Source organism: Natrix helvetica (assembly GCF_964273705.1).
Source record: "Natrix helvetica genome assembly, chromosome: 7".
Taxonomy (NCBI): domain Eukaryota; kingdom Metazoa; phylum Chordata; class Lepidosauria; order Squamata; family Natricidae; genus Natrix; species Natrix helvetica.
In genome coordinates, this window is record NC_138558.1 from 63,330,605 (window position 1) to 63,352,487 (window position 21,883).

A 21,883-nucleotide genomic window follows, 5' to 3' on the forward strand; every position below is an offset into this window, starting at 1 on the left:
TGTCACTCTGCTAATCAACTAATTCCCACAACACTGTCAAACTAATTGCTAAGACTGTATTACCATTATTCTTTTAATCCTTCCTATTACCTATATATACCTATACTATAACCATGTTGTTTGTATTTTTATGATTTATATTGTTCTGTTTATTTCCTAGTATGATTTGATTGCTTATTAATAGTCTATGACTATCACTAAATGTTGCATCTTATGATTCTTGATGAATGTATTTTTTCTTTTTTTCCCCCTTTTATGTACATTGAGAGCATATGCACCTAAGACAAATTCCTTGTGTGTCCAATCACACTTGCCCAACGAAGAACTATATATATATATATAATAATTCAGGAAAAAAGGTAAATGGGTTTAGATATGGCTCTTAGCGGCGGGCGGGGCAATTTGTGAGCCAGCCAATCAGTGAGCGGCGGGCGGGCCAAGCGTGATGCAGACGGGCGGGGGAGGGAGCTGGAACCGGTTCTAAACGGCATGATAGATTTGTGAAACCTCTTCTATAGAACCGGTTAGAACCGGCAAGAACCCAGCCCTGTTCCTAATAAACAAACATATGATTGAGCTGCTAAAATATTTAAGCTGCTAATGACTGCCCTATGGCTGCATTACGAGTACAGGAAATTTCACCACAGTTCTGATCCAAATCACAGTGTTAAAAAACAGAATGTTATTGATGACAGTGAAAGCAGGAAGTGGATGCTTGGTTAGGAAAACATCTTAAGTAGTTTAATAGCCAGTGGAATTTAAAGAAAAAAAGAAAGAAGGTTTGGAAACTAGGCATGAGGCTGGATTCAATAGACATCTTTGCAAAAAACGAATGTTAACAGTTAACAAGAACATTTCATCAAGCGAAGCTGAACATTTCAAAGCTGAGCCTAATAACTTTATAAATATTTTTCTTAATGAATATTTATAGTATATTTTAAGAGGCTATATCCAAATAAAAAATAGGTATCTCAAGCGAACAATAAAATGCCTTCATAATGACACATTATGTCAAGAAAGACCATTTCTAGTTCTGTTCAATTATTGGACATATTTTAAGAAACCAAGACTGAACCAAGACATAAACCATGTTCTAAAATAAATAACTTCTCTTCCCATTCCAGAAGTCCCAACCACTTTCTAACTTCCAGACATCTCAGCCCTACTGCTAATGGTAGTAGGATCACTAGAAGTCATTGCTCATTTCAAAAATTCTCCTTTACTGTTTCTCCGTTGTTAGCAGCAGATGCCAGAAATCTGGAACAGTCTTCCTGGGAATGAGAAATGATAAAAGCTCTACTGTATGTGTGCAGATACGTAGAGCCCTAGGCCTGATTGCATGTATGGTCTGCAGTCTAAACTATTTATCCAGAAGAAAATGGTTTTTGTAATTTGTCTGATGTGATTTCTGATATTAGTCATTTTTAAGTGTAATGTTTGTTGAGTTGCCATAATTGTTTAACAACTAACCAGATTATAATGCACCTGTCACTTTTTCCTACCACAGCTCCCATCAGAGAGCTTTTCCCTGCAAACCTGTGTAAAATAAAAAATAAAAATTAAGTTTCCAAAGTTCACGGCGGATCCTTCTTGCAGGGAAAGCGAGTTGTGGAAATGGACTCACAAACCATCCCACAGAAGACCAGAAAACGTCCAAAACGTTCTCACCGCGGAGAAGAAATAGTAAGTTAAAACCGAACCACCAAGAAACGGCACTTCTTTATCCTCCTACCATCGGGAAGGTGATATAGAAGCATAGCCAGCCATACAAACTGGCTGAAGAGCAGTTTTTATCTGTGGGCTGTCAGACGCCTGAATGTGAAATATTTATTTATTTCTTTTATTTAGTTTGTCACTCATGTACACAGGAAATGGGTGCAAATAAATAGGGACAGTAGGACAGGGACGTTAGGCACGCTTTTGTGCTTATGCATGCCCCTACTGACCTCTTAGGAATGGAGCAGGGGTGGGATACGACCGGTACGCTTTGATACTGGCATACTGATGCCTGCTGGGAGCACCAGGTACCGTTCAGGTACGGTACTCCGGAGGGGCCACCCGCCTGCCAGTCCTCCTTACCGGTATTTGAGCCGATCGGGGCTTCCGCGCACGAGCACGGAGCATACGACGCCTGCGCAACATTCCACCGAGCAGCTGGAGCGTCGCAGGCGGTAAGTATGCTTGCGTGCATGCATGTGGTGGATGCCCGGCTCCACTGCACTGTACCGGTTGCAACGGGATCCGGAACCCACCACTGGAATGGGGTGAGGTCAACAGTAGACAGTTTTAAGGTTAAAGTTATGGGAGTTTGAGGATGTAATATCATAACTACGATTAACATGTTCACACTGGTGCAATAGGACTGGGTGTGTGTTAATATGATTTACTGGGTTAGGGATTTTCTGTTTTCACTGTGAGTTGTATTGTGTTGGAGTTATACTGTGTTGTACTGTGTGTGCACTGAGGGAGCTCAACCAATCTCGTTGTACCTATGTTGTACGCAGACAAATAATTATTAAACCAATCCCCGCCCACGCGCCTGGCCCCGCCCCCGAATAAGCCAACGCACGTGGCCCATCTTTTATAATTGCCCCTCCCTTTTCCTCCGGTCGTGCCCCTCCCCTTTCCGCCCCCGCCAGCCAATCGAAAGCAAGTCTGCGTAGAAAGTCGGATGACGCGCGCCGTTGTTTTTTTTTAAACGCGAGGGTTTGTCTCGCGCGCTTGGCTTAGGAGAAGGCGGAGCAGGAGGCGTATTCTTTTATGCGGAGAGCAAAGAGACGGCGGCTTCCTTTAAGAAAAAAAGTGAGGCGGGGGGGGGGAGAAAAGAGGAAGGGGCGGGGAAAGAGAAGGATGAGGGCGCGCGCGCGCCTAACGGCTAATAACGAACGCACGCGCAAGCCTGCCGGAAGCTGAAGCGCGCGCGCCGAAAAAGAGAAAGGGAGACGCGCCCCCAGCTCGACGGCCGCCCCATTGCCGGCCGGAAAGCTCGGCGAGCGGTGGCTGCAGTGGGAGCCTGCTGTACTTCCCTCCCCTCAAAGCCGCTCTCCTCCGTTTTCTTCCCGGCGGAGGAAACCCAGGAGGGAAGCCATGGCGTCCTCGCCGGTGGCGGTGAGCCCCGGGACGGCTCTCGACCCGACTGGCGGCGCGCGGGAGCGGCTGCCGCGGTTCGGGGAAGTCCCGTCGGAGCTGTTCCGTTGCTGGGGTTGCTTCAGCTTCTTGGGCGAGCCGGTGACGGCGCCGTGCGGGCACACCTACTGCCGCCGCTGCCTCCGGGAGAAGCTTCACACCCGTTGCCGTCACTGCGGGGACCCGCTGGCGGGCACCACGGTCGCCGTGGTCCTGGCTCACTTGGCGGAGAAGTGGTTCCCGGCGGAGTGCGCCAGGGCTCGGACGTGGCGCCGGCTGGCCGAATTGCTCCGGCAGGGGCGGCCCCGCGAGGCTCGGGAAGCCGCCGACCAGGCGCTCCGAAAGGGTAAGGGCACCGGAGAGAGGCCCGGCGTCAACTTCCTTCCCACCCCCCACCCCATTGCGAGTCAGATGATCGTGTGACCGCGAAGGGGTCTCCGGTCCCGGGTTAGTGGATCGTGAGAAGAGCCCAAGGAGGAAGGTTACATGGCGTGCAAAAGGATCCGTGATCCGGGGCGGATTAGAGCTTTGCAAAAGCCTCGGATGCTTTGTGCCTGCGGTGACCCGGGAAGTTGCAGATCCCCGGCTTGTCGGGGCTTCTCGAAGTTCAAAGATGGGTTCAAGGGATTATGTTGTGTAATAATGAAATACGCCGCCTTTGCTTCTTTTTTTTTGCCCTGGAAAATCCGAGCTAGTTTTCCAGTGAAAGTCATCTACAAGTAAATCCAATTTCAATCCATTCGAGGATGCCAGCGCAAGTAGCCCTCGATTTACAACAGGTCATTTGAGTGATTGCTCAAAGTTACAAAGGCACTGAAAGAAGTGTCTTATGACCATTTTTCACACTTATGACTGTTAACAGCATCTCCACAGGCGCGTGATTTATATTTTGATATGCCTGAAGACCGCTTCACATTTATGACGGGGTTGCAGTGTCCCACTGGTTGACAAGCGAAGTCAATGGGGAAGCCAGATTCACTTAACCGGGTTACTAATTTAACAACTGCAGGGATTCACTTTAAAAACCGTGCCAAGACAAGTCATAAAAAATGGGGCAAAATTCATTTAACAAATTTCTCACTTAGCAACATAAAACCTGGGCCAATTGTGGTCGTACCTATATTGCTGTCTGCTGTAAGAAATAGAGATTTTAGACAGATACACTGGTATTTTTTTCTTAATGTATATGTAAAGATAAAAAGGCTAATCATAAAGAAATTTACGGGGAGATGTGAAAGGGTAGTTAACCTAAAACGGTTTGCAAATATCACACCAAAGCTATTTGCTTTATACTTGGCTGTATACAATTCTGCAGAAGATACAGAAGTTGGCATGATATTTCCTTACACAGACAGATGGACGGCAAAGTTTACTTAGATACATTCTTCAGGATGTGCATTGTTAACGTAGCAACTAAGAGACAGATTACTTTGTGCTGTAATTGTCTAGAGACAGCCATCATATTTCAAAAGACATCTTCAGAATTGATGGCCTGTAAAATAAGGAAATCTTTAGATGGACAATCTAATATGTTTTAGGAAATGCCTTGAAAAATGTTTTCATATACCTGTTTGGAGGATTATGAATCACTCATGACCTAGTAATTTTAGGGAAAGGAAGATTATAGGCAGCCTCCCTCAAGCGTTTAGATAATTCATCTGCTGGTGCTGATTACATAAGGAAATGTGAGTGTGGAAAGGGAAATATTGTATAAAATTTCTGGTGATATAATAGATAGGCAGATAGTGGTTTCACAACACAATGCTGGACAAAGATTTGCATACACCAAGGTCAAAAGATTAGTGTAATTCAGTTAACAACTTAGTGTATTCTTAAATAGTACTAAGAATGTAATGTGCAAAATATTAAGGGTACTTAATTATTTATATTGCTTTCTTTATATATATAGATTGGTAGCCACTATGACACAAAATTTTATTGTTTTTCTGATAATTTCTCATACTACAGACTAAGTGCACACATGTGTAAAACAGACTTATTCTTTAGGAACATTGTTCAGTTTTAATTTTGTACTTCAGATTCTGTGAGCTTCATTTTGCAATTTCATAAAATTAAAACATGCAGGAAAAGAAACAATTTAATCAGGTTAGCATAGTTTCAATTTGAAATTTAAAACCAGATTTCTTCCTATTGAGGAAGGATCTTTTACACTTGATTGTTTTGTCAAGGAACTCAGTTAAGACCCGAATACAACAAGACCAGCATTAATATATATACCATCTATTGCACAGCATTACAAACACTCAATTCAGTGCATTTATATATATTATAAAGGATGATTCTGAGTGTCTGAGATAGTTATTAGATAATGAGAAAAAGTCTGCAGTCTGACTTAATATGCATGGAGAGGAGTAGCAGTAAACTAATGCAAAAGCATACTATAAATTATTTTTTAAAAGTTTAAAACAATATAATTTTAAAATGTGCCTTGTTTGCATAATCTAGCATCGGACTTTATTAACAGAAGTTGTAAACAACAGGTCTTAAGAGGTCAGTTATAAAGTACTTTAGCTCTATTCTATAAATGCTTTTTTTCTTATTGTGCATTAACACAATAAGTTTCCAGCCTTCAAGTGTGAGTAATAAAGCCTTTTGACAGTTTTAAAAATTTCAAGTTATTGACTAAGGTTGTGTCACCAAAACAGCAATTATATCATTTTGGTCATGCTGCCTTTGCATTGCTTTCTTCATATAGAATCATTGAGTGCAGATTTTGATGTAACCTTATCAGAAAAAAGTTTGAATATGAATATAATTTCATTTCCCCCTCACCATTACTAACATATTACAAAAGAAAGACAGCAATATTTAATCTATAATGTAATTGATTATGCCTAGGTTCAGTTTGGAGAAATAAACAAAATAAATTTCTTTGTAAATTTATTTAAATTGCTAATATTTTTTTTAAAAAAGAACTCATGCTACTTATAACTTGAGGGTTCTTTTAAAATTATGTGCTTTTGTTTTTTTACAATGTCACAACTTCCCATGATAATGAAGATGCATGGCTCTTTCCTAACATCCCTGCCATAAGCAAATGGTCTTTAAAATGAAGATTAGTAAACTTTTAATCAAAAGTTGCATTGATTTTGGCTGTTCTTTTTTTGTATTTGTAAGTAACTTTTATGGAACTATCAGTTACAAAATGTACTACTGAAAAAAAGACAAGAAGCATTGAATTAGGCCCTCTTTACTTTTTAGCACATTAAGAAATATATTTACATATGATCTTATGTAAATTATGATCTACCTTCTTCAATCATAGAGGCATTTTTTGCATGATTATATTACCATCTGAATATCTGTTCTCTGGGTTTATATTACTGCTTTACAGCAGTAAAGGCTGCTTTACAGATCAATCAAATGTTGATCCAGTGGGTGTGATAGGGATTGTCACTCAAGCCTGACATCATAGCCTGAAAGATTGGCTTATGCTCACTCAGCCAGCTTTCAAGCCTAAAGCGGGACTAGAATTCACTGTCTGAATCACTAGATCATACTAGCTTTCTATGTTTATATTACATATACTGTTTAAATTATAGAGTTTTACAGTTGGGTTCAGTAAACTGTGTTTTAAATATGTGTATATTTCTTTTAGATCCCGGTGATTTAATGTTAAGAATTTACAGAGCTGAATCTTATGCTAGTCTTCAAGAATTTAAATCTGCACTAGATGAACTGAATGTTGTTACTGCTAAAATGCCAAATTGGCCTGAGGTAAGTATAAACCCAAAATGAAGTTACTTAACTTAGTATAGGTTTCTATATTTTTCCATAATGTATCTATGAGGCCAACATAAGAAATAATAAATTATGCACAAAAGTAGTTCTGGTTTGGTTTTGTTCGGGATTTTTAAAATTGTTTTTTTAAACTAAGTATAATGCATATTCCTTGGAAAATATCTGTATCATTGCTGCCATTCTGTAGGATGCAGAAAACATTTCCCAGTATGGGTTTCAAACTTTTTCAGGATGCAGAGATCTTCAGATTAAAGGGGGAAAAAGAACCCCAGAGCCCCTGATCAAAGTTCTAGTAATAAAAATGGCTGTATTTAAATCAACTTTTTAAAACCCGTAGTCTGTCATGGAATTACCTCAACTTCTTCATCAAGGGCTCCAGGATTTTTGTTTGTTTAATATACAGGTCCTTGCAGCCTGAAACAGTTTGAAACCCACACTCTTGGCAACATTTTCTGAGTCCTACAGAATTGTGGCATTGACACAATTTTTTTACAGGTTAGATCATCAAATAATATAATCAGATAATCAAATGAATCAAATCAGCAAAGGAAAATGACATGGGAGCAGGGCGAAGGCTCCCCTATAAGAAAAAAGCCTTTGACTAAATCCAACCCATAGATTAGAGAATCTTCCTCTTCTTCAGGAAGCAATTTTAAGGATGTTTGACCCAAACTTGAAGTATCTGAAATAGGGTTCAACGGCTCTTCATCCTTAATTCTATAAAAGAAATGGCCAGTATCTGGACATATTACAGGTAGTCCTTGACATACCACACTTGGAACCAAAATTCCGGTTGCTAAGCAAGGTGGTTAAGTGAGTTGTACCCAATTTTATGACTTTGCCACAGTTAAGCAAATCACTGCACTTGTGAATCACGCAGTTGGTTGCATTAGACTTTGCTTGTCATAAGCCAGCTGGCAATCACCATGACCTTGGGATTCTGCAACCATGGTAAACACATGCCAGTTGCCAACCATTCAAATTTTGATCATGTGGACATGGGAATTCTTTGGTAGTCATTAAGTGTTAGGAGTGGTCTTAAGTCATCTTTTTTAAAACCATTGTAATTTTGAACAGTTGCTAAAACAATGGTTATAAAGTCGAGAACTATCTACATATAATGTCAAGTCAATGGGCAAGAGAAGATTCTGGAACATTCCGAAGTAAAGGATGTTTAAATGTGTAAACTACAAGTACTGTATACTGTAGTGTAATTTGTATTATTAAGAATATAAAGGTTTGCAAAGGTGAAATATGCTGTGTAATTTGTGAGTGATATCTCCTTAATCTTCCCTGATAATTACTAAAGCAATGAAAGAAGCATTATGACTTGCATATTATATAGGAAGATTCAAAAGCTCATGCTTTGACAGGAAACTTGCAAACATTATGTTCCTCTCTTTGGTTTATAGACTATGTATTCTGAATTCATGGCAGAAACAGGAATTTTACTTCATGTGTCAGAGAATCTGCCTGAAATGTCATACTAGGGGCTTGGTCCTGAACTGTTGTATTTAATATGAATGTACTTTTAAATTATGTATCCAAAATTTATACATATAAAACTATATGATTAACTAGAGTTTTATCTATCACAGAGTAAACTTTACTATTCCGTACTGAAAAAAGAATATATACAGTCCAAATATACAACCTTAGACCTACAGTATGTTCAGTTCCTGTTTCTGAAATGGTTCTCAGTTGATGTACTGAAAAGATTCACTAGTATTATTCCATGTGACCAGCATTTAATGATAAGTTTCATAAGACAAAATTCATATCATTTGCTGAGTTTTCTTTATAAAGAAGCAGAGACAAAAGATGTTAAAGACTACATGATTAAATGGATGCAGAATTTCAATATAGTCGTTGATATACAGCAATGGAAATTTCATTGGAAGAAAAAAAATGTATACTGAAAGTTATACTTAGACAGCACTTAAGATGTTTTATCACTGATATATTTCTCTGGTACTAATTGCTAAAATGGAGAGTTCATTTTCTAATTTTTTTGGAAAATAATGGCTATGTTGAATTGTTGTTGCTGCTGGCAATGAAGTAAAGCTCAACAATTTTGGGAAATATTTCTAATAGAATGAAACAAATTTAAGAAGCTCAATTTCCCAACCTAATATTTTTAAAAATAAATATCTCTAAACCTGATATTGAAACAAAATATACCAAATTAGCTTTATATATAGTAAATATTGTAAGGATACTGTAAGTTTCTTATTAGAACCCATTTATTTCTGCAGAAAAATGGCTAATTAAGCCCTGGCAGTATACACTAATATCCAGAATAACTTTGTATTTCAAATGTAAATATGATAACACAATTTAATTCAAGTTGGAAACCATTTTGGTATTATAACTTTATATACAGTTTGTATCACATCTCAAATTTTGGTTTATCTTAATATGAAGTGTTCAATTACTGTAATAATGCTGTAATGTCATTTTAAAATTTATCTGCATTAATTATTGCTGTTGATATTTCTGTTACTTGGATTCTTACACTGATGTGTAATTTTTAAAACAACATAGTGCAATCTGTTATTAAAAACTAATCAATGAAATATTTAAAATTTAAGACTATTCTTGTATATATTGACTCATTATACATTTTATACTTTATTTTCCTTACATTTTCTTAAATGCTTAATAAAATAAAGCAGATGTAATTATATATTTTAAAATTGGACCAAAATATTTCCTCTACAAGTAATGTAGTATATTATTGTTTTCCATTAGCTTCATGTCTGTATGGTTTATTTTAGTTCTGATTTTAGCATTAGCGAATCTAGCAACATTTTTAAAAACAAACTTAAACCGAGTAACAAGAAGTATTAGTAGCGTCAGAAAAAAACATGCTTAGGATTAGGTTTGTAAAGCAAAGTCAGTCACAATAAACGTGTCTTATATTAATACATAATATCATCTTACAGGTATATTTCAGAAGAGCAATAATACTTAATAATGCTGGTTCTGTAGAAGATGCCTTAAAGGTCTTTCTTCATTGCCTATCCCTTGATGAAGGATTTGTTTTAGCAAAAATAGAAGCAAAAAAGGTACTTACACATTCTTATAAATAGCTTTTCTGGTCAGTCTTATTTTTGTTTAATAAATTAGATTGGAAAGGAGGCAGATCCTGATTGAAAATAATAATAAAACAAAGATTTTTATGCTGTTGAGATAGGGAGTGGTTTTAGGGGAAAATTTTTGTAAGAGTCCAAGAAGCGTATTTAGGCTACTAAAAACCAGTATTTATGTCATCAAAACCCTCTGACAAAATCTAGGAATTATATTCTCTGTATCACACAATAGACTCTAGGAAGTACATGAGGACCATACAATACTGTTATGAAACTACTGCTTTCATTTTAATTAATGTTATAAATAACTAATATTCAAACAAAATGTCATCAGAAAATTTTAACTATAAAAGTATGTGTGGAGCAAGATTACACAATGGAGTAACATTAGGATAAATAATTGGTGGTTATTCTCAGACGTCTTTCAGATTGTGGAGAATTATGAGCTATTTAATGTCTAAATATTGGTACAATATTGAAGAAATCTATTTGTGTTACTTATGAAATGCAATAATTGTTATATTTTATTCCTTAATGTCAATGTTATAGATACTGCGTAATTTGCTGTCACCAGAAAACATTAGTGAGACATTGAAAGAATCTGCTTTAAATACTTCATATGTTCGAAGTAAACAACTTAAACAAAGCTCTGCATTTGAAATGGAAGAGTCTTATGATTGTTTACAACTCACCCCAGTGTCAGTAAGTAAATATTCTCCTGCAAAATAATTATGAAGATCACTGGAACCGGTTTTAGATTTGTGTTCCATTTATGTGTTTCTTGAAAATGTTTTAATGCTGATTAACTAAAGTTCAATGTCAGTTAATTGAAATGGTCAGTACATATATTCAAGAAATAAAGATAGAATACTGAAAACTGAATCTGCTAATGGAATATTAGTTATTATTTCATTATCAAAAATGTAGAGAAGAGGTTGATTTTTGTTTCTTCATCTTTTCTTATAGGACTTAGAAGAGCCACAAGTTACACTAGACACTGTTGGAGGAAGTTTGCAACGTGCCCAGTCTGCAGATTCTCTTGATTCAGTAGAAAAAGATGCCAAAGACGATGTATTAAAAAGAGTATCTTCTGAACCATTGCTTTCTGGCCCAGAGAAAGGTACTTATTTTGAAAGGAAGTTGCCTTTTTCCGAACAAAATGCTACTATTTGTGAAGATGGAAACAAGAAAATAAATATTTGGTCACATGTATTACTTTATGAGTTATGCACTATTTCATGTTTTAATTTGTTTAGAAACTCCAAAAGGGAATGCTACCTTTTCAATCACTTGTGGAATAGTTCCAGAAAATTTGGTTGATGTAACAGACTTTGAATGCTCATTGTGTTTGAGGTAATACAACCTGATTTCCATATTTATGGTCTTTTTATGATAGTGTACAGTAGGAAGCTGTTCAAGATTAAACTCAGTGCACAGAAGCTACTAAAATCATTTCTTTATGAAAATGTTCTCATGATTTGTTCAAAATCCCTTAATAAGATAAGGTGAGGTTTCAGAAGTAAGTTCTAACCATATTTGGTTGATTAGATTTCTTTAAAATGTATGCTTAGCAACTAGCTTATTGCAGGACTGGATGGCCTCAGAGATATCTTTTTAGTAGTATTAGGAGTTCTCAGAATGATATGCATAAATAATATTAGCATACTATCCACCTATTTTCGTCTTGAAATGAAAACAAAATGGCTTAATACATCTATAAAAGTTTCCGGTTTCTGGCTTTCTTTGCTGGAGTGCCAGTTTGGGATAGCGGTTAAGGCATCAAGCTAGAAATCAGGCAATGGCAAATCACTTCCGAATTCTTAACAAGAAAACTGGAGGGACTTGTACTGGCAGTCTCCAGGAATCAGCACTGATTCAAAGACACAAAGTAAAATAAAATAAAATAAAATTGCTAGTTGAAATGTCCCCCGTCTCTAACTTACTAATAAATACAGGTAGTCCTTGACTTACAATAGTTCGTTTAGTGACTCTTCAAAGTTGCACTGACACTGAAAAAGGTGTCTTATGACCAGTTTTCACACTTATGACTGTTGCAGCATCTCCATGGTCACTTGATCAAAATTCAGATGCTTGACAACTGACTCATACTTACGCTGGTTGCAATGTCCCTGATTAATGTGTCCCTGATTAATGTGACCACCTTTGATATTCTGACAAAGTCAATGAAGAATCCAGATTCACTTAACACCAAGTGACTAACTTAACAACTGCAATGATTCACTTAACTGTGGCAATTAAGGCCCTAAAACAGGGCAAAATTCACTTAACAAATGTCTTGTTTAACAGCAGGAGTTTTGGACTCAATTGTGGTCATAAGTCGAGAATTATCTTTAGTAACAGTTTTTGTCTGCATCCTTCAAGTTACTTTTTTCTGATTCATTTGTATTTGCATCTTAATGATAATTCACTAAACTTTGCAACCTTTTTTAGGCTTTTCCTTCATCCTGTGACAACACCCTGTGGCCATACATTCTGCAAGAACTGTTTACAACGCTGTTTGGACCATGCTCCAGAGTGTCCCCTCTGTAAAGAAAACTTAAAAGAGGTAATGCTTTTTATGAACATTTATAAGACGCATATATCATGAAGCAAGTTTAAATCAAAAGCTGAAAAACACTGGTGGAATTGTAATAACCATTTATTCTGTCAATGGAAATGGCTTCCATTTGCAACATCTTTCTCTTAAAAATGTAAGAAAAAATTGCAGATTAACATAAAATGGGTCCTTTTCCTGATAAGTTTAATCAAGATCTCCTAGTATTTTAAGAATCTCCAAAATCAGAATCAGAGTAAGAATTTTATCACATTTACTATTTTAAATGTACAAAGATTGGTAACTGCATACTAAAATATCATTGATTTTTAGTTATGAACTGCCTGACATCTTTTTTTCATAAAATTGGGGAATTAATAGCAAAAGTGAATAGAGTTTCTCAATAGGGGACATTTCATTAAAAGAGATTATATTCTATTTCCAGCTAATGCCAGTGTTGTTGCTTAATCCAGGCCTTGCTTGAGCACTATATACCCTGTTTCCCTAAAAATAAGACCTCCCCAGATAATAAGCCCAATTGAGTTTTTGAGTGCATGTGCTAAAATAAGTCTTCCCACGAAAATAAGCCCTCCCTGAAAATATTGCAGCATAGCAGCAGCCATGACGTGACCAAGCTCGCCGCTTCCTGCACCTCAAAAATAATAAGACCTCCCTGAAGATAAGGCCAAGCGCTTATTTCGGGGGTCAAAAGAAAATAAGACCCTGTCTTATTTTCGGGGAAACACAGTATTACTATGCAGTCAGATATGTATAGTGGAAGCAAGTGCCTTGGAACATACAAGCGCAAGGTGCCCAACCAGACGTCCAAGAATTAAAAGAAGTAGTGGTCAGCTGCAGGACTTGGATGCATATCCATAAAGGCATCTAATTTGTGTCAGAAGGGGTGATAGACGGAGATGATATGGCAGAATACAGACTGCCAGTACCATTCTATTTCTGAGAGAGCATTTCACATTTGTTATGGACCATCACTGCTGCTATTCTTCCCTTACATCCAAGAGCTGCCTATATATGCAAGCCTTGGGCATCAGAATTTTGGCAAGTGAAAGAGCAGACACTATGATTGCTACTTTTGTGGATTACTGAAAACAGGGCAAGGAAATGTTGGACCACGAGTTTCTTGTTTGCAAACTGTGTTGATGGAAAGAACACTTAAGCTTAGGAGATACCTGCACCCACACTGAAGAATTCATTCACTTTCTCATTTAGCATGATATATTTCTCTGAACCAGTGACGTGCGGTGAGGTTTATGGCTGGTGAGGCTGGTGACGTCATCAGGAAGGCGGGGAATGGGACCACGTGTGCTGGAGGCTGAGACTGCCTCAGCCTCCAGCACACGTGATCCCATTCTCCGCCTTCCTGAGCGTGCTCCGCCGGCTCGCGCTCCGCAGTCCTCGAAAGTGACTGGGGAACGACGAGAACCTTCCTGCCTCTGCTGGACTTTGCGCGCTCCTCACGGCTGCATATTGCAGTCGCGAGGAGCGCGCGAAATCCAGCAGAGGCAGGAAGGTTCTCGTCGTTCCCCAGTCGCTTTCATGGCTTCGTCATCCGGGAGCGCCGACAACATTTCTGCCTCCGCAGCTCCTGGGCGCAGCCGGACGGATGTATATATTGTTAGTCATAAGATGCTAAAAGGAATAGGTAATAGGAAAGATAGGAAAAATATGAAATGATATGAAAAAAAACTGTAGTTTTTATTTAAGAAATTATAATGGCTTAACAATTTATCTTTCATTTAGTTTTTGGCACGTAGGGAATACAGCACCACACAGTTGCTTGAAGAACTAATATTGAAGTATTTGCCTACTGAATTATCTGAGAGAAAAAGAATTAATGATGAAGAAATAGCTGAACTCTCAAGGTATGTGTGTGTGTGTATATGCATATGCTTTTGTGTGCAATGAAGCTTGTTAACAGTCATTTAGAACAAAGAATAAGTTGTTTTGGTCAGTAATCATACAAAATAATATGTAGTAAATTTTTACTACAAACCAAACTGAAACATTTTAGTAATGAAAACATCCATTTATGCAGTTAATTGGAAAAAGATTTTTAACATTCTTTGTTAATAATATTATGTTAACTTTAAGGGTTTTGTTAAGTTACTGAAAGGGTTTGTGATTATATAAGAATTAATATGCAGCAGACTGTGGAGAAAATAATCACTACTTGTAAATAATCAACTTGTAAAATTATAGCACTATTTTTCTTTATATTAAAAGAAAAATAGTGCTATCTATAATTTTACAAGTTGAATGATAATCCATTTGAAGCCACCATTTGGCAGTCTGCTTTGAGCTAGTGGTCCATTCACTTTGAAGAGAATGCACAAGGATATAAGATCATGTTGGGGGGAAAGGTTATTGGCAAGGAATGAAATATCTTGAGTTAAATCTTCCTGCATGGTAGAATTCTAATTTTAACATTTTATTTTCTGCCTTCTGTTTTAAGCTTGACCAGGAATGTCCCTATCTTTGTTTGCACTTTGGCCTACCCCACTGTGCCTTGCCCCCTCCATGTGTTTGAACCAAGATATAGATTGATGATTCGAAGAAGCATAGAAACTGGAACAAAACAATTTGGGATGTGTGTACAAGACCCCCAAAAAGGGTAGGTTTATATTCACAATCACAAAACCAAAATGTATAAAATTATTTTTTAAGCTGGCCATTGACGACAGTATCCCTTCCTTGTAGATTTGCAGATTATGGCTGCATGCTGTTCATTAGAAATCTTGACTATCTGCCAGATGGGCGATCGGTTGTCGACACAATTGGATTAAAGAGATTCCGAGTTATTCAAAGAGGGATGAAGGATGGTTATTGCACTGCAGACATTGAGGATTTAGAAGATATAAAGGTACATAAAACATCTATTTTTGCCTCTACAAGAAGGCACCTTGACTATTGTAGCCCTGGTCCAATGTGCAGCGTTCCCTTAATTTGATAGGAGGAAGGGAGGGATTCTTCAGTAATTCTGTACAGTGTATAGAATTACATTTAGATCCCACGTTAGTAAGTTATTAATTTAATTTTTTGTTTATAGAAGCCAGAGGTTCTTAAATGTTTTGGGCCATGGGTTCCTTTGAGGATTAGTGAAAGATACAGACATCTCAGAAACATGTATTTAAATAAATATAAAATGCATAAATATAGAACATATTGCCAATCATGCTCAATTACAGTTATCAAAATATTAACAAACATGTAATATAGTAATTATGTGCTGCTTGATTAAGTATCCTTTTTTTAGGATAAAATAATTTTTGATGGTGAGATTTATTGAACACTTTTGGAGTCTGAAGGCCATACGTTATTTTGTTGCCTACATATATTTTTGGATTAAAAGCTACATTTCAGTTAAAGAAAATTGAGGAAAAAATAAACCTGCTTAGTCAAAATCCTGAAAGTGAACAGCGTTGTCCCAGAGCAGATCTTTTATCGGCCTGCTAAAAGAGCCATGTTTTTAAGCAGGGTTGGAGCCATATGGAGACCAGGGAGAACATAGGTACAACTGCAGAGAAAACGTATCTTCTAGATGTCACTGGATGACAATGCTTTTACACCTGGTATCAATTGTTTTGGTCTTTATGCTTTAGGACAGTGTTGGCGAATCTTTTCGGCACTAAGTGCCGAAACGGGAGCACGCATGCAAGGGAGCGCCAGAAACCCAAAGAGCAGCTCCCCAGCATGCATGTGTGTGCCAGGAAGCTGAGCTTTAGGTTTCCAGCATGCACGTGTGAAGACCAGCTGGCTGACATGCATGTGCGCGGCTGAATCTGGAAGAGCAGCGGCCAATGGCTGGATGAGAGATGGCTCTGCGTGCCAGTTCCGTCACGTGTGCCATAGGTTCGCTATCACTGTTTTAGGTGTACACTGCCCAGAATCACTCATTGACATTGGTGGCTATGGAGATCAAATAAAGGTGAAGTATGCCAACCTGTACTTAGTCTTATAGTAGGCAATGAGAGCAGAAAGGTAGACATGTAGGTAAACAGGCAAAAGGGACCAATCACACCAGAGGACCCACTACTAGCCAGGCAGTTCACAAAGCTGAGATGTGACATGGACAATCATGGAAACTTCCCAACTAACTCATTAGCTACATTTTGGCCAAGTAGCTTATGGGTGATCTTTAAGAGTAGCCTAGTGCAGCAGTCCCCACACTTTTTGGCATGGGGAGGGGAAGGTTTCAGGTTCACTTGCTCGCTCACCCGCCGCTCACCTCCAGCTGTGCTGCCCGGTTCCTAACGGTACTAGTTTGTGTCCCGGGGATTGGGGACCTCTGATCTAGTGCACATTGCAATAGTCCAAGCAGGAGGTGATTCAGCCATGAATAACTTGCCTGAAAGACCTTACCTTACAATCCAGGGTTCTTTTCATTTAAAAATAATAATAATGAGAATTAGCATGTTGCAAACTAAAGCAGCAGCCTGAGGTGCTCTTATTTCTCATAATGCTACTTCATTTGTGTTAGGACCAAGTAGATTATTTTGATGTTCCTTAAGAAACCATGGAAGTAAGATTCTATAGGGAATTGTAAGATCTTTTTTGATTACAACAACCAGATCTTTTCCCAATTTGAAATTATACAGATAGTCCTCAACTCATGACTACAGTTGAGCCCAATATTTCTGTTGCTAAGCGAAGTGTGTTGCTAAGTGAGTTTTGTCACATTTTACGACCTATCTTGAGACAGTTGTTAAGAAAATCACGGTAGTTGTTAAGTTAGTAACGGTTGTTAAGTGAATCTGACTACCCATTGACTTTGCTTGTCAGGTCACAAAAGGTGATCATATGACTCTGGGACCCTGCAACTGTCATAAATATTTGCCAGTTGCCAAGCATCTGAATTTTGATCATGTGACCATGGGCTGCAACAGTTGTAAGTGAAAAATGGTCATAAGCCACTTTTTTCAGTGCTATTGTATGTTTGGTTGTTAAATGTAAGTCAAGGACTATATGTATTGTTAATTTTAGTAACACAACTTAATGTAGACTATAGAAACACACACAGAGACACAATCCTTGAGTTATGATGACAATTGGAATTGAAATGTCATAAATAGTAATATCACATGACCACACTTTTTACCACAATTCCAACAATCCTGGTTGCCATCTTGAACAAGGACTACTTGGGGTTTTAGGCAAGGACATCACATGAGTGTGACTGCTTCTTCATAGTCTGCTTGTGGGAAGCCAACGGAGAACATTGGAAATCACAATAATGTGAACCCATTCACTGCAACATTGTGAGTTGAGGGCCAAGGACTGTGATCATGTTTCAGGAATGCTGGGAGAGCCAGAATTTTGAGGACAAGTCAAAAAGATCATTTGTTCCGCACCATCATAGCTAAATGAGTGATTAGGACGTAACCTTTTACAATGACCTAGTGTTTTGAAATTCAATAACTATTTAACTTGAAAAAAAGTTAGCATTTCTCTGCATTAAATAAAAGATAAAGCTTTATGTTGATGAGACAAAATTTCAACTTGAATACCACTTTTTTCAGTTTAGAAATCTTTTTACCGGATTATTGTATAGGGAATACTAAAGCTTTGTTTTTTTTTAATATTCTTCAAAAACAAATTTGTTTAAGATTCAACTTAATTTTAGACACTATTCCTCATTTGTTACTAGGGAATCAAGTAACTAGTTCAATTTGAAGAACAATCTTCTAGCTGAAGTAGCTCTTTGTAGTAATAATAATTGGTAACTGCTCCAGGTTGGTCTTATATTATTAGCTGTTATTATTACTGTTATATAAAATACACATTCCAACATATGTACAGTTTATCTCAGGAATCCAACTGAGTGAGGTATTTTGATGGTTCTTTTCTTCCAGTTATCACAGACCCATCACTACTCTTAGAAAATAAAAATAATAGCTAGTTGTACTGGTTGATGCTTTGCCATGAAATTTATTTACCTACTTGTAAAAAAAAGTCAGATGTATACAGAAATGGTAGATGGTGCTTTAAGAATTATATGGAGATGTTGGCAAACAATTTAGGAATTTTTTTCTGGTAAAATGCATTTTATCATAGGCCCATATCCTCGTGAATCAATTTATATGTGAAGCTGCCGTACTTTCAAAATTTCTAAAGTATGTTTACCCTAAAAATGTTTGGAAACCCTGTTGTACATATTACTCACTGTAGAGCTCCTTTGTTGAGGAGACATCCTTTTTATGGCATTTTTATGCCTTCCCGTTTATTTCATTGTACATTGCAAGCTTTCACGTTTTCCTAATATAATCCTAGTGCAGAAGAAACACTGAATCTCAACTGCTCTACTGAATTTAAAGTCTTATCAAACTGACACCTGGATAAGTAGTTAGCCATGGCCCAGTTATTGCTAAGTGAATTCAGGAAATGCATTGGGAAACCAGTTGAGAAAGGAATAGTTGGAAAATACTGCTTAAGCCAGTAGATCATTCTTAGTTCTCAAAGCTTTAAATGATTGACCACACTAACTTGCTTTGTGATCCTACTTGCTGGTATTTTGAAGCGAGCTGTCTTGTAATTCATTTCCCCCTCCCTTTCCATTTGTAAAGATTTACCTCTATTTTTTATATACCATGTTAGCTGTGTAATTTGTATACAGTTTCATGGCTAAATCTTAATGTAGTGATTACACTATACTTTCTTGATGTGCAGGTTAAAGATGAAGGTGAGATGAGAAAACTCCAAGAGCTCCATAATATTGTTTACAACCAGGCTTGTAGCTGGTTTCAAAGCTTAAGAAATAAATTTCATAGCCAAATACTTCAGTACTTTGGTCCAATGCCAGAGAAGGAAGAAAACTTGCAGGTACTTAGCGACTATAGTATCAGACAATTGCCAGTGTGACCTTCACTTGTTTTTCTAGTAGAGTTATGCAGTAACTAAATTAACAGATTTAAGGAAGGTGAGACAAAAAGAGGAAATACAAAAACCAGAGAGGCTGCATAACTGAAAAAGCAGGGGGGAGGAATCCAGTTTGGATTAATTCTGACTTTTTAAGAAGTTAGATCTGGAATTTTGCTGACTACATTTAGCCTAGCATTTTAAACACCCTTGTTTTTTAAAGTGTGCTAAATAGTTTACTTCTGCATTTTATGAAAAATTATAGTCAAGAGGACTGTATTTTTTTTGTTTGTTTAGGAAATATTTTCATTTTAAACTCAATTATATAACCACATTATTATATTATTTTAATCCTAAATTTTAATATTGTTTTATTTCTTTTTAATTTGGTTTCTGTTTTAGGAAACGGCTGATGGACCTGCATGGTGTTGGTGGCTTCTAGCTGTTCTTCCTGTGGATCCTAAATATCAGCTTTCAGTGCTTTCTATGAAGTCTTTGAGAGAACGCTTGATAAAAATTCAAGCTATATTAACCTATTTTTCCAGAGACCAATCCAAATAATTAATTACCAGGACCTTAATATAACAGTATGGCTGTAACTTCAGCTGATTTTTTTTCCTTGCAGAATTTGCACTTTTAGTCCTGATTTGAGAACTATTAGGAAAAATTTTCCTATATCAATAGTTGTTCAATTAGAAGGATGCCATTAATATTGCACGTACACAATCTAGCAGCAAAATGTTTATTTGCACTATATACAAATGGAATGTATCATATTGTCAAAAATTTCCACTGACTACTATGGTGGAAAGTGCAAGATTTAAAATTTGTCAATTCAAGTTTACAGTATTAAAGATGAATTCAAAATCTTGCAAATCAAAAGTTGCCTCAGCTACAGCAGCACCTTGATGCTATTTGCACAATTATTTAAATGTATTGTCAATTTGTAGAGCAAAGTTCTGCTTTAAGTATTTAATTGTAAATTTGGCACAATTTTCTTGTGAAATTATTACATGAATTTGGAGCCATATTAAAGAACAGTTGAAAAATACTTCCAAGAAGCTGTTGCCACTGTGACTGTGTTAACATATATTGTGTGACTAAAATTAGACATAGATGACTACTAGTATATGTTATTTGGAATCAATTAAAAGGTTAAATGATCTATTCAGTATATAACAAAATAAAGCAGACATAACAACACTGTTGGGCCCTGATGATAAAACTTTTAACAGGTTTCATGGACTCCCATTAATTGAGAGGAAAAACGTCTCAGGAAAAGGTCTCCTCTCTTGACCTCACTTCTCTAAGAATTAATTTATCTACATCTGTTTCATGTCTGATGAAGCCTTCATAGTTGGAGCATATGAGAGACAGTCAAGTGAGCTGTATAATTTTGAAGTAACGTAACTCCCTTTTTAATATTTTCTAATGCTAGAAAGAACTAAGGTTAGTGGTACTAGGAGGACATTTTCAGAGTCAGATTTCTTCCTCTGTTTGGATCTTTTTCTCCAACTTTGGATGGAAAAATCTATACTATCCAATACTTTCTAGAATGTTTTCTCTTAAAACCCTAGGTTCGCAGTAACAAAAATCATTTTTAAATGTACACATTAAATCTACGTTCAAAGTCTGCATTTGGAAAAATAATCAGTATTTTTAAAAAATTATTGCTGTGTCACTGTACTCCTATATATAAGATGTTCATATTTGGGAACTACTGAAGTGTGATTCTTAAAAATTAATTTCTGGAACACAGAAGTTTGAAAATGCAGATTTCCATGCCTTATTCATATCAAACTGTACTGCAACACAGAAGATGGCAGTCTGCTTGCCAATAGGTTCATTTTGTAGTTTCTCAAATGTCTGTCTTGATTGTGATTCATTTTATAAAGCCATTTGTTAAAAATCTTGCTTTTGCTAATATTTAATTTTCAATAAACTTAAAATTTATATTTTTAATTGTGATCAGAATTCTTAATATTTTGGGAGATTTTAAGCATTTACAATGCCTTCTAGAACTTAGGTAAAAGTAGTTTCAATTACATCAGCGATGTCCGGGACAAAACAATTGTTTGGCTCTGTTCGAATAAGTTTTTCTGACTAACACTAATTAATGTATTTTGGAAACTTTCAAAGGCAAATTAGATACATACATCTGTAGATCTACATCTCCTATTTTTTGACCTGGAGTTTCATTTTTACACATGGAGCAGCAGCATTGTAATGTTGCTTGGCTGGCTCAACATTGCTGTATATTCCCTGTCTTAGCACAGCAGCTCAACTGCTGTATAGAAACTTTGCAAGGAATGCTTTTGTATGAATAATTGATATTCATTATTTTTAATTTGTAGTTGATGGGTGGAACAGCATATAATTCTATTAAGAATAAGTAGAATATGTAATGTCTAATATTGCATTGTTAAGTTTTGTATTCCCTTGAAGGTACATCTTCCCATTATAAGGTAAAGCTTAA

At 36.9% G+C, this 21,883-nt stretch overlaps 1 protein-coding gene across 1 annotated transcript; it reads left to right on the plus strand.

Moving 5' to 3' along the window:
• The first annotated feature begins 2,919 nt into the window (after positions 1-2,919).
• Positions 2,920-21,369, plus strand: LONRF1 (LON peptidase N-terminal domain and ring finger 1). Its single transcript, XM_081959785.1, has 12 exons — positions 2,920-3,472; positions 6,746-6,864; positions 9,834-9,956; positions 10,530-10,682; positions 10,947-11,100; positions 11,237-11,333; positions 12,432-12,546; positions 14,296-14,417; positions 15,008-15,166; positions 15,253-15,415; positions 19,219-19,371; positions 19,810-21,369. Exons 1-12 carry the CDS (start codon positions 3,088-3,090, stop codon positions 19,966-19,968), a joined length of 1,902 nt encoding a protein of 633 aa, XP_081815911.1. The 5' UTR covers positions 2,920-3,087; the 3' UTR covers positions 19,969-21,369.
• Positions 21,370-21,883: the final 514 nt, after the last annotated feature.

Excerpts from the sequence above, each read along its gene's own strand:
- LONRF1 (XM_081959785.1), top strand. The coding sequence starts at position 3,088 with ATGGCGTCCTCGCCGGTGGCGGTGAGCCCCGGGACGGCTCTCGACCCG. Across the intron at positions 9,957-10,529 it reads CAAAAATAGAAGCAAAAAAG|ATACTGCGTAATTTGCTGTC; the intron begins GTACTTACACAT and ends TCAATGTTATAG. Across the intron at positions 19,372-19,809 it reads AGAAGGAAGAAAACTTGCAG|GAAACGGCTGATGGACCTGC; the intron begins GTACTTAGCGAC and ends TTTCTGTTTTAG.